We start from the raw sequence: 16,629 nt of genomic DNA on the forward strand, positions 1-16,629 counted from the left end.
CGCCCCTGGCCGGCCTGCGCCCTGTGCCTCGCCCCCTGGCCGCTGCTGACCAAGCCCAGCCTCCCGGGCCGCGCCGCCGCCCTGACATGTCAGCATGGAGATCCGGCAGCACGAGTGGCTCGCGGGCCCCCCGCACGAGGGCTTCGAGCAGATGCGGCTCAAAAGCCGCCCCAAGGAGCCGGCGCCCAGCCTGGCCCGAGTGGGCGCCAACTTCTACAGCGGCGTCAAGCAGCAGGACTACAGCGCCAGCGTCTGGCTCCGCAGGAAAGACAAGCTGGAGCACGTAAGGCCTGGCCCACGCCCCCTTCCTCTGGTGGGGTCCTCTCCTTTGCGCCCGGGGCGTTGAACCCCGACCCCACCCCTGGGGTGGTCGGGCTGTGAGCTCTGCCTGGCCAGGGGCGTGCTGCGGGGAGGGGACACAGGGGTCCTTCCCAGCTCCGCCTGCCTTCCCACCCACAGCTTGCCCTGGGGGCTCGTTTTGCGCTGTGATCCAGGGAGTGAGAAAAGGGGATCCCGTATAGCGTGATAGTGGGATTTTGAGGTATGTTTGCCAGTCTCTTTGGCGCGATCTCACTATGTCCACAAACTAACCAATTCACAAAGCCATGAAGTTGTCGCCACCAGCGACCTAACCCAAGCGCACCAGCCCTTGGAGTTTTCTGTTGAGTGGCCGCTGAGCTGGAATGAGCACTTGGGACTAAGCCTCTTTGCTTGAGCGACCAGGGAGGGATTTGGAAGGAGAAAGGGGACAGATAGAACAGACCTTCCCTTGAGACCTGCTACTCTGCAGGGTGGGAGCGGGCCACCAGGGGCCCCCACTTGCCAGCCAGCGCCTGCCTGCTTCATTCAGGGCTTTATTTGCTCTGCGTTCTGGAAGGAAGAAATCTCCCTGACCCTCCAAAAGCGTTCCACTGATGCACAGTTTTAAATGTGACCCATCACCAAATGTGGAAAGAAGGTGAAGAGGGATTGCACTAAGAGTTGTAACCTAGCACAGCTAGGTAAGGCAATAATGCTGTTTCTTTCCTAAGGAGCGGCATACTCCAAATTGAGTCTGTTAATGAAATATGGGGATTTCCTGGTATGTGGGTCATGTCTCCAATTATGATAAAAAAAGATAAAAACTCCTGGAACTCGGCACACCTACTCGTAGAGGGACCTGAATCGCGTTTGCCCTCCAAGAGCTGAGCTGCCTCAGGCTTTGCAGCAACCTTGGGGTCCCTGGAGGAAAGGCCCAAGACTATTAGTTCCATACTACTGTGTGAAAGAAAGCTTGGTGCTTTTTATGGAGAGGAGAGTGGGCCTGATTAAGTCCAGCAAAGCTTTAAAAGCTAGAGTTGTGTAACAGGCTGTTTCTTCTGCAGAGAAGCATTTGAATGATTCTGATCTATAAACCCATACGTGGTACTCAAGGAGCTTTCCATAATGGCAAGATACTTGAAAATGGGCAGAGTCCAGTTAATAATGCATGCTCCAGTATTAGAGAGGAGACCTGTGGTGCTAGTTTAAGGGATATATGTCATTTTCATGTGATTTGGAACTTGATGGTGGTGTTATCCGATTAGAGTTGAGAGAGCATGATCTAGCCTTGGGATGAAGATGGAATGAATGTATATCTTCATTTATGTTTCACTCTTTGTGTTGAGAACCAGTTTATTTTGCTAATCTTTAATTCTCTTTCTGAAAATTGACAATGCACCCATCTATAGCTATGTCTTTTTGAGTGATAGCCATCAGACTCACCTCCTTTTTGAATGCTTTCACAGGTTTAGGTTTTCATTCAAAGTGTCAAGTCAGGTCTCGGGTGCTGACATTTCTGGATTAAGCCCCTCTGGAAGGTTAGAGACAAGTGACAGGAAGGTCTGTTTGAAAATATGTGCAAATCTGTGCTTGCTTCTTGACACAGATGCTTCAAAGGAAAGTGTACCATTCATTGAAAAATTAATCACTTCATTATTTACTGTTATTTAAATCAGCAGCACTTTTGCTGGCTTTCTCAACTTCTTTTCATGAGAAGTATTACATGTGTATTCTAACCTGATCTTTTTCTTCTCTGCCTGGTAACAGTTAGAAAGGGTAGCTTTGCTTCTAATGAACTTTTAAAGTGATAGTCTGTTACTCCTTTGAAACATTCATCCACAAACATTTCTAATGAAATAATTTTTATGAAAGTGTTATGAACAATTAATTTAGTGCTAAACTTAAATATTACTAGGAGCTAAACTGTGTATTTATATGCCACATCTTGTGAACATTATGATATTTCAGATAGTTTCTGATGGTATGTCCTAATGAAGTGTTTGAAATTTAAAAGCTTAGAAATAGATATAAGCTGATGTATCATTGCTACAAAACACGACAATGTAATGGTTGACCTCATTATAGGCAGCATTCTGAACAAATGTGGCTTCATCTGACTTAAATATTGCAGCAACCATGATAAGTGTGCCATGTGAAATTCAGAGTTGATTTATAGTAGGTAAAATATGCATTTTTTATCTGTCCAATGAAATGGATGGCCACCATGTTATTATGTTGGGAAAAAAAATGAGTGAATAATTACGATGGAGATCATGTTTCTGAAAACAGCCTACTCTGTTATTTTGGTGATACCTTAAAAACCAATTTAAGTATTAAGACCATAAATAAATAATGACTTCAGATGACACATGTATTCAGTCATCACAATGATGGGATTCCCTGAAATGAGTGGTAGCGTTGTGTGGACTTCATCCAGACTTCAGAAGCTTCACATTATCTAACAGCCAATAACTGTGTAATGTGACAGTTGGAACATATATTTCTACCTACTTCTCTAAAAGTCAGGATAATTTATCTTTCCTCCTCTCGTTTCAAAGGTACAGGGTGAATATACAAATAGGACAAGTGAACATTGACTTGAATTAGTCAAAGATTTGAATGTCGTTCTTATAGTTTATTTCTAATATTGGTAGATCAGTACTGAAGGTGAATACTCATTAAAAAAGAAACGATGTACTCACTGCCTTTGCATGGCTTTTGAATCCTACCTTTCCTCTTTTGGATTTCTGGATTTGTAAATCTTTACAGAAAAAGATTTCCCATCTTTTTCTCATAGAGCAACTGATGGATTTGAACCACTGAACTTTGTACAAGCATACTAATATGTTACATGCTTTACCACTGAAGTTTCAGTGGTATATGAGGTAAATTAGAAATTGGGAAATTTTAGGAGAACTTGGAAAAAAATTTTTAGGAAAAACATAAATTTGTAGCTAGAGATCAGCTGGCCCAGTGGACAGAAGGTGATGCTGCCAAGCTGAAGGTGGGTGACTTTTAATCTGCGGCCCTCAGGCCTGTCTTTCACTGTTTTAGTTCAGACATTCCTCTTGGTTGTATAGCCCTGGTGTACAAATTGCCATACAGCGGTAACTACACTGTGACACTGATGTGTCAAATGCGTTAATGGCTGGTTACCCAATGCGGACCGAGAGTGGGGTTGAGCTCCCCTATTAAAACAAGCTTGGAGGAGGAGTGGCATCCACTTCCTTAAGAGCTTGCCTCTGGAAACCCTGTGAACCTGGAGAAAGGATGAGAAACATCAAAGCGTTGAGGACTCTCCTTCATAGGGTCACTATGAGTCACCTGTGACTCGATGGCACTTAACAACAACAACAGCAACAACAACATGCTCAGAATATCATCTTATTAACTGCAAATAATGTGTTTGGCTGTTTTGCTTCCTGTTCTGCCTCATTAGAATGTGATTTCCAAAGGCTTGGGAAACAGTAGACTTCATACATGTACCTGTTAGTTCTCATTAAGCCAGTACCAAATCATAGCAACCCTCTAGGTGATATGAAGAAACATTTTACCGCTTTGTGTTATCTTCACATTCATTGGAATGTTTATATTTTAATTGCCTTTTCAACCTAGGGGACTCATCTTCCACCATTTTAAATTGAGATTTAAAAGGGAGCCTTATAAACTATAAATTTGGAAGTGGATCACCAGGCCTTTCTCCCTAATCACCCTTAATCTGAAAGTGCCTCTGAAATCTGTCCACAATAGGTGACCCAGCTGAGATTTGAAATGCTGGTGTCCGCCACAGTATGGCAAAATGGCAGGTGAGTGGTGGCTGCTCTATGTTGTGTTGTTGAATACTGTCAAGTCAGAACCAATTCATAGCTGACCCTCCACTGGGATTTCAGAGGCAGTAAATTGAACTGGAGATGATTGCCCACTTTTCTCTTGTGGAGCACCTGGTGGATTTGATGTCCCTTCCTTTGAATTGGCAACACAATTCCTTAATACTAAGCTGCCAGAGCTCCCCATACAATCCTATTATTTGCTTTAGGTATATTCTAAAAGTGAAGGACATGGTCTTGCAAAGTATGGGAATACTGTCACAGCAGTAAAGGACAGCTCCTCTACCCTCTGACCCACCAACCATTTGCCTGGCTCTCTGCGTGATTTTCCAGGTTGTCATACAGTAGGCTGGACCATCCACAACACATGGCATGGATCTGGTGTTCTTTGATAATGCATTTCATTTATGAATTTTTCTTTTACTGTAGTGTAGTTTTTCTTTTTACTGTAGTGGGAGAGCTGCAGAGCCTGTGATGCTATGTGTAAGTGGCCTGGTTTCATGCCAGTTTTGTTTGTAGAGGTTTCCTGGTGGTTGTGGTGACACTTTAAATTTCTTTCTTGTTCATTCAGTTGACTCCTGCCTGAGTGTGATTTAATACTAACACAGATCTGGGATTGGACTCCGACTTCATTTCTTAGCTCTGATTGTAGCAAAGAACTTCTGGTCACCAAGATGTAGTTCAGGCTTTTCCTTGAAGGTATGTGATAGTGTGAAATGAGTCACACTATTATCCAGAGGCCTTCTCTATAGTTTGAATCCACCAGGAATTTAAGGGAGAAAGATGGATAATCTCTTCCCATGCTATTTACAGCCTTTGAAACCTGCTGGGGTTGGGGGTTGGCTATGAGCTGGTTCTGACTTGAGAGCAATGAGCTAGTTAGCTGGTTTATCTACACTGCAGTGACAAAGAGTTTCCAAAGTCCAGATGTCAAACCCACCCTTCCCTCACACCTGTCACATGGCCAGAGGCTGGCATCACAGGTAACTGGCCTGGTAGAAGTTCCATCCTGACACAGCTTGTGATTACCAAGGCAGCTAAATAAGTGTGGACTCAGAGTTTCTGCCCGAGAATGATGCATTCACCCAACATACGCTCATTGGCCCAAGAAAGTTTGATGGCCAGAGCTTCCTCCAGTGAAAGTGGAAGGTGGGATCCAGCCAACAGTCAGGAGGAGGAACAGAACATCTGCCACTGTGCTCATGAGGGGTCCCACCAGCCTGTATAGATTTGTCGGATACCATTTGCCTTTATCAAATGCTCAACCCAGAGCTGTTTCAGGTGCCATTGTTCATCAAGTACTGGCTGCTTCTCCAGCCCAGCCTTTTCCCTCCGGGTGTGACATTTGAATTCATCCTGTCAGCATTATGAGTCCTTCCTCCAGAAAACCAGCTTACCATCCTAGGCTTGCCACACTGCTTCTCAGGCTATTCTGTTGATCCAGACTCAAACATGGACCTCCAAACCTTTGCTTGCTCCCTGCCTGGCCACTACATTACTGTTCTGGTTCCCACTTGCTCTCCTGCTAGCTAAGACAAGCTCCTTGCCCTGTCCCCAGTCCCTGCTTTCCTCATTGCTGGTAGAATGAAGTAATTCATTCCTTTGCCTTCAAGATGGTTCAGAAATCCAAGTTCAATTTGAAAGAGAGAGCAGAAGGAAAGCTTTATTATGAGTAAAAGACACCAGAATCCTTAATGCTCATACTTGTAGTGAGCCATAGGTTAGTGACGAAATAGTCTAAGCGTGGATTGCAGCCACTTAAATAGAGTTGGAGAAAGTGAAGCCAGAGTGCTCGTTGGAAGCAAAGATGGCTGAGCTTCATCTCCCATACTTTGGGCATGTTGCTGGGAGAGGCTATTTCTTGGAGAAGGATATCATGCTTGGAAAGGTGGAAGGTTGATGAAAAAGAGAAAGACTCAAGATGGATTGACACAGTTACTGCAGCGAGGGGCTCAGGGTGTCAGAGACTGTGAAGATGGCACCAGACAGGGTTCAGATCTGTTGTTCATAGGGCGGCTATGATTTGTACTTGACTCGATATATAGCGCCTAAGAACTGCAACAACAAACAGAATTTATGTGACCAGGGAATAGTACACAAATGCCAAGGGCGCAGTTGTTTCTAGGAATATTCTATGTGAATATTATTCACATGATGAGCAAAGAATAAACACACTAGAGCCAACTTGGTGTTTGTGGCGTTGGCTGATGTCCCACAGAGCCGGTGTTACCCTTACAGGGAAGATGAGTGAGGCAGGGAAGGCCAAGTGCAGCCTGTTGAAGGGAGCCTTGAAAATGGTTCATTATTTCTAGATTTAGAAAACTTCCTTTTCCTACGTTTTCCTAGCTGGAAAATATGACTCTGGCAAACACTTTAACACATTGACATTTATCAGGATTATTCCCTGTGATTTTCAATAAATAAACAAACTGTAGGTGGAGGCAGAGCTCGCTCCCCCTTGTTGGTGAAGAGATGAATATTCAGATTCTCTGAGTGTCTTCTGATGGATTGCTATGCTGAGGCTGTCACTTGAGGTGTCCTTACTTGCAGGTGACAGATCCTCCCCTGTCCCTGCAATGGTCACTCTCACTGTGGGCACATATATGTCACTTTGTTTGAAGACCCCATCCTTCCTTTTTAACCCTTTTTGATATGCCTTACTAGTTTAATACACTTATCACCTGTGAAATACCATATTTAACATATTTATTTTGAGAAGCTTAAGACTATTGAAATGAAAATTTATTTCTTCTCTCTCCTTCTCATGACCATATGCAGCTTGTTTCTACAAAGTTTTCAGCTTCTTTTACAGTCTCCTGTAGCTGTCTCAGTTTTAAGCCCATATGATAAATTTCTATTCTATTTTAGCTCCGAAGATCAGGATGCCTGATGAATCTTTTGAACTTCTAGAAACCAGCTTGAGCTGTTAATAAGTTCTGTTCTCACATGGAATTGACTGAGAGGTGAAATGAGATGGGTAGAGGTGGTGCCATCTCAGACCAGAGGCATTGGTCCACTGGGGACAATGGGAATATTTAAAGATACTAGTTTGCCTGGTACTTATCAATGCACACAGATTGTGCTGTGAGAGTTTATGCTTAGTGTTGAAGTACAGATGAAATGCCAAATTGTGGTTGTTAAGACATTTTTTTACCAAGAAAAATATAATTCTTTTTCATAGAAACAGAAAAATGAATCCAGGTTCTCACACAGAGCAAGTCCTTAAGAGGTTTACGTGAAGAAGATGTGTTTATAGTGGAAAGTCTTTCAACCAACTAAATTATAAAGCAACTCCATTTAAATGCCCTGACTTGGTCTCCTGGGAAAAAACACTTGATGAAATTGTACGTAATTAAGAGATTAGGTACATAGCACACTAGGAATAAAAGTAAACTTTATTATTATTATTATTATTATAAAAGATTTTGTTTTTATTTTTTTAAAGTCACAAGTCCTGGTGAAATATTGAAAATTGCTCCTGCCTGGATTGTGAGTGAGACAGAATTGTCCACTATCATTACTCCTAATGATAGAATTGTCAGCACTGAACAGGAGGTCTTAGCCAGCAACCCGAGGGAAAAGCAGACAGAAGATTGAGAGAGAAGATTGAAAAAATAATGCTGTAAGGCTTCTCTTGTTACCGAACGACACAACTGTGTACATTCGAAAATCCAAACTAAACTACAGGTACACTTTTAGAATTAATAATGCCACTAGATTTAGCAAGACACAGACTACAAAGTTAATAAATCTCAAAATAAAACAAAATGCCATTTACCCTAGCATAAATAACAGATCTTAAGAATAAATCTGGTAAAAAAACAGTGAGATATATTTGTGGATACATATGGAAAGAAAAGGTAACAGAACACTATATCAGTCCTCACCTCAGTGTTGATCTATGGATGCAGTTTCAAGTAAAATTTCAGCCAGTTTATATTAATGTGTGTGTTAAGATTCACAAGTCTACATGGAAATGTAGAGGATCAAGAATAGTCACGACAGTCCTGAAAAAGAAAAAAAAAGCGATATGAAATTGCTTCTAGATTTCAAAACTTCTGACACGATTACATTGATTAAAGTGTTACATTTGTGTAAGAGTGAACAAATAGATAAATAAGGATGAAAGAAGAAGAATGGATGGATGCCTTTGGGTTCTGGTGTTGGAGAAGAGTGTTAAATAGCCCATGGACTGCCAAAAGAATAAACAGCTGTGTCTTGTAAAAAGGTAGCCAGAGTGCTGCTTAGGGTCCAAGCCAGGGAAGGTTTGTCTCATATTTTGGGCATGTTGCTAGGAGATGTTATTCCTTGGAGAAGGACATTATGCTTGGAAAGGTGGAGAGATAGTGAAGGAGAGGAAGACCACCAGTGAGGCAGAGTGAATCCTAGTAATGGGATTGAGTATATCAAAAATGATTAAAACGACACAGGATAGGGCAGAGGTCAGGTCTGTTGTTCATAGGATCAATATGAGTCAGACTCAACTTGGTCATACCTAACAACAACAACAACAACAACAATAGTAAAGAAAGATTAGAGACTGACTCATGAATATATGTTGTTAGGTGCTATCAAGTTGACTACAATTCAGAGTAAACCTATGAATGACAACAAAACCTTGCCCTATCCTGTGTCATCCTCTTCTCCAGCCACATTTGAGCCCATTATTGAAGTCACTGTCTCAGTCCATCTTCTTGAGGGGCTTCCTCTCTTTGGCAATCTCTGAAACTTTCTGAGCATGATGTTTTTTTCAAAAGACTGGTGCCTCCTGACATCATGCACAAAGTATATGAGATGAAGTCTTACCATCATTGCCTCTAAGGAACACTGATTGGATTTCCTCTAAGATAGATTTGTTTATTCTTTTGACAGTTCATGGTATATTCAGTACTCTTTGTCCAACACCTCAATTGAAAGGCATCAATTCTTCTTCAATTTTCTTTATTCACTGACCAACTTTCAGATATGTAGAAAGCAGTTGAAAATGTCATGGCTTGAAGTCAGAGGCACCTTAGTCTTTAAACTGATGTCCTTGCTCTTTAACACTTTGTAATACCTCTTCTAATTTCTTGATTTCTGCAACCATGGGTTTTGATGATGGATCCAAATAAAATGAAATTCTTGAAAATTTACATCTTTTCTCAGTCTGATAATATGTTATATATTGGTCCAGTGGTGAAAAATTCTTTTTTCTTAATGTTGAGATATAATCCATTTTCAAAGCTGTAGTCTTTGATCTTCTGTAGTAAGTGCTCCAAGTCCTCTTGAGTTTCTGCAAGCAAGATTATGTCATCTGCATATTGCAGGTTTTTAATGACTCTTCCTCTAATTCTGATTCCACATTCTTTTTCATATAGCCCAGCTTCTCAAATTATTTGCTCAGCATGCAGATTGAATAGGTATGGAGTAAGGATACAACCCAGACACTCAACTTTCTTTCCTGATTTTAAAACCTGCAGGGTTCTCTTGTTTTGGTTAGAAAACTGCTTCTTGGTCTGTGCATAGATTTCACATGAGCACAATTAAGTTTCCTGAGATTCCCATTTCGTCATGGTCTAGTCCATAAGAAGTTGTGCTGCTAACCTAACAGTGGCATCTCTCTGATGTTTTGACTCCATTAAGGACTCCAAAGGAAAAAAATCAGCAGTCTCCTCTTATATTTCCTCCAAAGATCTGCTGGAAAGCCAGCTATGAATTGGTTCTGATTTGATGGCAATGAGTGAGTCCTGCATACATCAACAAAAACTCATTACTGTAGTTGTTAAATCCCGTCGACTTGTAGCAACCCAATGAACGAGAGTCCTCAACACTTGTGTGACTTTCATCCTCTTTCCATGATCATAGGGTTTCCAAAGGAAAGCTATTTACGGAAGTGGATGCCACTCCTGCTTCCAAGCTTGTTTCAATTGGGGAGCGCCACCAAACACTGTAGAGTTGGAGTCAACGCAGAGCTGACCCTCCAGCAGGCTCTAAGTTGCAGTGGAGGAGATTGGGCATCTTTCTCCTTCAGTAAAGCTGATGGATTTGAACCACCTGCTTTTGGTGGGTTTTGCTCTTCAAACAGTAGGCAACAAGATAGCCACTTGATTTATGATAAGAGAAGTACTGAAGTACAGTGGATAAGAGATAGTATTTTCTAAAAGTGATGTTGGCTCACACACATGCATACACCCCCAAAAAGATCTTTAGCTCCTTCTCACACCAATCAGTTTAAAGTTTAAATAACACAAAAATCAGTTTAAAGTGCATTCTAGATCTACATTAGAAACAGGACAACTTTAGAAAATAGTGTTGCTTAAAAACTTTATTACTTAGACAATAATCAGTTTTGATAATCACTACTTAGATTATTAAACTGGACTACATTGAAATGAAGCACTGTTGTTTATGTAAAGATTCTATTAAAAGATTGAAGATATAAATATATATAAATTACCAAGTTTGGTATGTATGACAAGAAGTTTTATCCAGAATATATAAAGTGCCATCTATAAATCAGTAAGAAAAAAACAGATAACTCAGTAGAAAAATGAGTGGATCACTAAATAAAAGATTCATTACATGTATGAGATGATGCCTTAAACACTAGGGAAGTGCCAAGTTGAAATAATACAGCATTACAGCAATCATCTGAATGGCAGAAATGAAAATGTTTAACAATCCCAAGAATTGATGGATTTGAGGGATGACTGTAATTTTTTGTAAATTCTGGTGGGTTGGAATTGATGTAGTCTCTTTGAAAATTTGGTTGCGCTATGATGTGTGTGTGTATAATTTAAAATCTAGTAATTTAAGAGCTATCTGTATGTTGGAGCTCGAATGACCTAGTGGCAAGGATGGCACAACATCTGTATATCAAACAGATGTCTCCTGTGTGGATCAAAGACATGAAGAATGAGTATTGATGCCTTACTATAAAGATCTTCAATAGGACAAGAGAGAGTATGCAGTCATGCATTAACATGTAATCAAATCAATTACAATTTACTCATATAGCGAATTATTAATATATTAATAAATAAATTCATAATTAAATCTTAATTATTACTATTACATGTTAAGCAATGAGAAGTAATCACATACATAGTATATATACATTAATATATACATACATAGATACTATTACCAATAAAGTCGGTTCTGGCTCATAGTGACCCTCTATCAGTTTTCTGAGGCTGTAAATCTTTAGTGCAGGAGACTGCTCATATTTCTTGTGGAGAATGACAGGCGGATTTTTAGTTAGCAACCCTGATATATTATGCACCATACCACAAGGGTTGTTGATCTCTCTCTCTTCTCTAATACTTTCTGTCTACATATATGCAGTAAAATGGATCACTCAGGCATAATGTATAAAAGAAGATAGCTGTATTGTATTATTTCATTTATATGAGGTTTAGAAATAGACAGAGGTAGACTATCGAGAGAGAAGTTGGAATGAATGAGTATTCTTTTTTCCTTGCTGTGTACCTTCAAATTGGATCCAGCTGGCACAGGAGGAGATTTCCCCTCCTTCTCCAGTGGAGCATCTGGTGGATTCAAACAGCGCTCCTTTGGGATTGAAGTGCAACTCCTTGCCAGTAGGCCACCAGAGCAAACCAATGTAAAAATAAAAATTTTAAAAAATATATCACATCTATTCAGTGCCTTTCTCCCTGTTTACTGCAATAATTCCTCAGACTTGAGCATCTATCCCCATGGCTCTGGATCATGATGCCCTCTGTCACTTTTTCTTCTGTAGTCACCCCTACCTGACACCTTCCGGGTAATGGCTTCCTTTTCTGTCTTTCACCCCCACCATCTGTTTGAGGAAATCTTTCATATGACCCTTTTATACTGATTATACTGTATTCTAGTTTTATGTTTATTTGCCTTCCTCATGAAGACATTCACCCCCTAGTGAATATTTATGGGGCTTCACTAGGAGCAGTTGTTCAGTGAATCAACCCTCTGCAGTTCAGAGACCAAAAATCACTCCAAACTCTGCTGAGCATCTAATATGGAATAGGTACCCTGAAGGTGTTTGTGGAAGGAATGTGTGAAGGTACCAAGTAGTGATTGGTACTCAGAGGAGGTGATCACGGGAGACTTTATACTGAACATTGGCTTGTACCTGGCATTGGAAGTCTAGGAAGAAGACTTCCAGGTGTGAGACTGACTAGAAACAAATCATTTAGGCAGAATCAAGCCATCAAAAAACCTGCTTAGAAAAAAAAATCAGTGAATTTAAAAGACTGAAGGTTAGAGTTTGTTGAAGGGAGTTGTTATTGTTGGTAGTTGTTGAATAGAACTGGTAGTGACCCTATGAACAACAGATCTGATCCCTGTCCTATCCTGTGCCATCTTCAGCATCTCTGAAACTCTTGAGCCCATTGCTGCAGTCACTGTGTCAATCAATCTCATGTAGTATCTTTCTCTTTTTTTTTACTGACCCTCCAGCTTTCCAAGTATAAAGGCCCTCTCCAAGCAATAGCCTCTCCTAGCATCATGCCCAAAGTATGAGAGATTTGGCTTTATCATCTTTGCCTCTAAGGAACACTCAGGCCACTCTTTCTCCAAGAAACTCCTGTTCTTTTAGCAGTCCTTGGAATATTCAGTACTCTTCTCCATCACTCCAACTCAAAGGCATTAGTTCTTCTTCTGTCGTCATTCTTACTCATTGTCCAGATCTCAAATGCATAGTAAGTTATTAGAAAGGCCATGGCCTGAATCAGGCACATGTTTGTCTTCAAATGGACATCATTGCTCCAAATAATTTTAAGAGGACTTTGACAGCAAACTTGTCCAATCCATGATGTCTCCTCATCTTTTGACTGCTGGAACACCTGATATGAAAATACACATAGTATTAGGTTAGGTCAGATCATGGAGGACTTGAATACTTCAGGATGTTGAATGATTTTGAGCTCTAATCTGTAAGCAAACAGGAAGTATTTGAATGGGCACTTCATTTAGCAAGCCCAAGTTTCAGAGAACCTGCTGGTGGCCTGTCGTACTGTGGAATGATGATCTAGATTTGAGAACATCTAGTCTCTTTTAATGATCTGGATGAGAAGAAACAAGGGTATGACAGGGATGAAAGCACTGGAGATGTGAAGAATAGAAAGAATTATTGTGAAATAGGAGTTCACAGGGCTTGGTACTGGACTGGATGAGGGAGTCATGCAGATTTGTCCATTGAGCAAAACTACTGAGTGAGCATCAAGGATGTGCCAGACAATGTGATTGGCATGAGAATGAAACGGAGAATTCCTAAAACTCCTTGAATTTTAGAATGATGCCCTGTTCATCTTTGTATCTTGGACCCAAGCCACTGTTATTATCTTGATGTTTTATATGTATCATATTTAATAAACATTCCTGAGCATATCTACAAGAAAGTGAGTTTCAGATGTTGAAAGATTCAGCTGTTTGTGATTGGACTCTTTACCTCAGGGTGCCTCTGGCCTGGCCATCCTTCAGGACTCAACCTGAATGTCCTCTCCTCCAATCCTGAAGCCTGGATCCTAAACCCCTTTCTATGTGGTCACAGACTGCACTTATCACAATATTTTATAGTTTCCTTCTTGGGAAAGGTACATCCAGAGTGCTCCTTAAAGACAAGGATGGTAAAACTTTATCTTACAGACATACATTTGTTAAGAGTGGCCATTCCTTGGAAAGAAACATCATGCTTGGAAAGGTCAACAAAGGAGAGGAATACCCTCAACGAGTTGGTTTGGCATCTTGACTTCTACAATGTGCTCAAGTGTGTCAGAGATGATGAGGATGGTGCAGGATAGGACAGGGTTCATATCTGTTGTTCTAGGGTCTCTATTATTTGTCCTCGACTCAACAGCACCTAACAGCAACAACTCTCAACATGCAAAGTTTTCGACAAACATGATATAACAATGTCAAACGTAGTGCCTGAGAACAGCAACTTTGATTGACTTAATGGAAATAAATCTATACCAAATAAATGGTATAACTATTAAATGCAACAAGAATTAGATGGTGAGAAATATTACATATGCTCTGAGAAACTACTGAAGAGACATTCACAGGGCCATGATGAAATGTTGGCTGACGAGGGTACTGGACAAAGTTGCATCAAAGCTGCCTCCTCAGGTTCCTGAGGTTATGTTGATGTTTTTCAGAAGTGGCAAATGGATATTTCTTAGCCACTTTGATGACCAATTCCAGTATCTGATCCCATATTTATAGTGGATGAACATTTGATTTTAGAGATATCTTGTGGCTTAGTGGTAAGGAATTGCTGTGCTGCCAAAGCAAAGGTACATGGTTTGAATCCCCAGTTGCTCTGTGGGAAAAAGATGGGCAGTCTCCTTCTGTGCAGTTTTTTTGTTTTTGTTTTTTTCTATACATGTATTTGGCTTAAATTTAACTCAGGAGAACTGTGATGTTCACATACATCAGTAAATGCTAACAACTTGATCTAGTTAACAAAAATTACAAACTCAGCTACATGAACATAATACACAAGGAAATCATGGTCATATTAATTGCACAAAGAAATACAGTAGATTTTTAATGGTGAAAAAATTCAGTACTCTTGTTCATTAATCTAGCCTTGGTTTTTGGGGGGTATTTATTTTTTTCCAAAAATAGTATCTACACTGTATACAGGGCTATACATTACTTTTTATTTTCGCATATAAATGTTATGTATCCAAAAAAAGTACCTCTACAACGAGTGAAAAATTAACACAACAAAAAGTAAATGTACAAAGGGGCAGGGGACTAAAAGTAACTTGGAAAAGACAGATGGTCCTAAACATGGTTTCTTACATCAAACTCAATTTTAGATGTCGTGATAGGTTTATAAACTAAGTTATTGAAGGAATACCTCAAAACAAATAATAGCATTTACAAATCAGCCTGCATATTTAGGCTTAATTAAAGAACAGCTAGGTTTAAGTTGAAGGTTAAGGGGAAAAATAGATCTCTTGAGTGACTAGATGTTTAGGCACACCTTGATGTTTCCAATCAACAGCTAGAATGTGCCAGGTTCAAGGCTTCAGAAAAGTCCATGTTATGTTAAACACATCTTTGACATTAGGAAGATCAACAGTTCATCTAGGTGCTGTATTTAAGCAGCATCTATCTAGAAAAGTCACTTTATTCAACAAATTAAGGGAACTCTGGTAGTCGTAGTGAAAAAGAGTTAAATGAATAGCAGTTATCAACAACTTCTTCAAGTTTCATTCTATTGAAGTCAATGACTACAATGGTACTCTTCCTTATTCACCTAACAAATAATTTACCTTTAGAAAAATATAAGGATAAAAAGGTAAAGCCCTGCAGAGATGAAATCCAGCAGTTTTTCTGATTACTGAGGCATCAAATGCCTGATGTTGCATTTAGAGGTATCCTAGTATTGGGTCACCTCCTGTGCAGTTTACTGCCTCTAAAAACCCACTGGAGAGTTAGCTACGGGTTGGTTCTGACTCAGTAGTGCTAAATACTCAACAACAGGGTTTAATTGGTTTCTTTACTTTCCCTGAGTGATTTGGTTCTGACTTGGAGACTTTTCTCCTTCCCTGCTTTGGTTGAACGCCCTTTATCAGTGACTGTATCATACAGGACAGTGAGGAATGTGTCAGAGCTGCCACGAACCCCATAAAGACCTGCCAGTCTTGATCTTGAAGAATATTTCTCACTTAATTGTTTCCAAACTTTCCTCATTCTCTAAAATCTTCTTACTTTAATCTGTGACATGCACACACATGGCTTAAGCTTGTCCAGTAAAATTCCTAGTACATCCTTTTTTGATAAAAAGAATAAACTCTTGTTTTTCAATATTTTTAGACTTACAGGGCAGGTGGGTGGGTGGGAAGGGAGAAACTAAGAGAGTACAGATATCTCCTGTATGCCCTGCATACAATTTCTCTTATCTTTATCGTAATGTCTAGATGCCAAGCTTTATTCAAATGCCAGCAAATTTTCAATTAATATTCCTTTCACTTCGCAGGATCCAGTTCTGGTGATCACATTACATTCATTCAGTTGCCAAGTATTATTACTCAACTCTGGTTTATGACAGTTTCTGATAAGATTCCTTGTACATCCTTTTTAAAAAATAAACTCATTCAGGAGGAACATTAGACTTACAGAAAAGTTGCCAACATACTATGGCTATTTCCAGCCCACCTCTCACCTACTTTTGATTTCCCTGTGTTGTTATGAGAAGGCCTGGTTGCACAGTGGTAAAGGTGCTCAACTTCTACCCAAAAGGATAGTGGCCTGAATTTATTAACCACTCTGGGGGAGAAAGATAGCTAGCTTCTCTAAAGATGGGGACACTTTTAAAGTGGGGTATGATCACTGTTAATTGGAAACAATCTCCAGGGGAGAAAGATGGGCAGTCTCCTCCCATACAGTTAGTTTATCGCCTCTGAAAACTTTTAGGAGTGTCAGCTATTTTTGTGATTGTTGTTGTTGTTATGTGCCATCGAGTCACTTGCGACTCATAGCGACTGCCCTAAACTCTGCTCTGTCC

At 40.2% G+C, this 16,629-nt stretch overlaps 1 protein-coding gene across 2 annotated transcripts in view; it reads left to right on the top strand.

Annotated features, from left to right (window-relative positions):
• Nucleotides 1-67: 67 nt before the first annotated feature.
• The window catches only part of PLD5 (phospholipase D family, member 5), a 702,213-nt gene continuing 685,651 nt past the window's right edge, over nt 68-16,629 (top strand). For both annotated transcript variants that reach the window (XM_006898071.1, XM_006898070.1), the window contains exon 1: nt 68-283. Coding sequence is in view for 1 of the 2 variants with exons in the window: in XM_006898070.1 (XP_006898132.1) it covers nt 95-283 (189 nt within the window). In the remaining variant the exon portion in view is untranslated. The remainder of the gene's footprint in view (nt 284-16,629) is intronic.

Source organism: Elephantulus edwardii, unplaced genomic scaffold (genome assembly GCF_000299155.1).
Source record: "Elephantulus edwardii isolate Elephantulus edwardi_28Jun2011 unplaced genomic scaffold, EleEdw1.0 scaffold00219, whole genome shotgun sequence".
Taxonomy (NCBI): domain Eukaryota; kingdom Metazoa; phylum Chordata; class Mammalia; order Macroscelidea; family Macroscelididae; genus Elephantulus; species Elephantulus edwardii.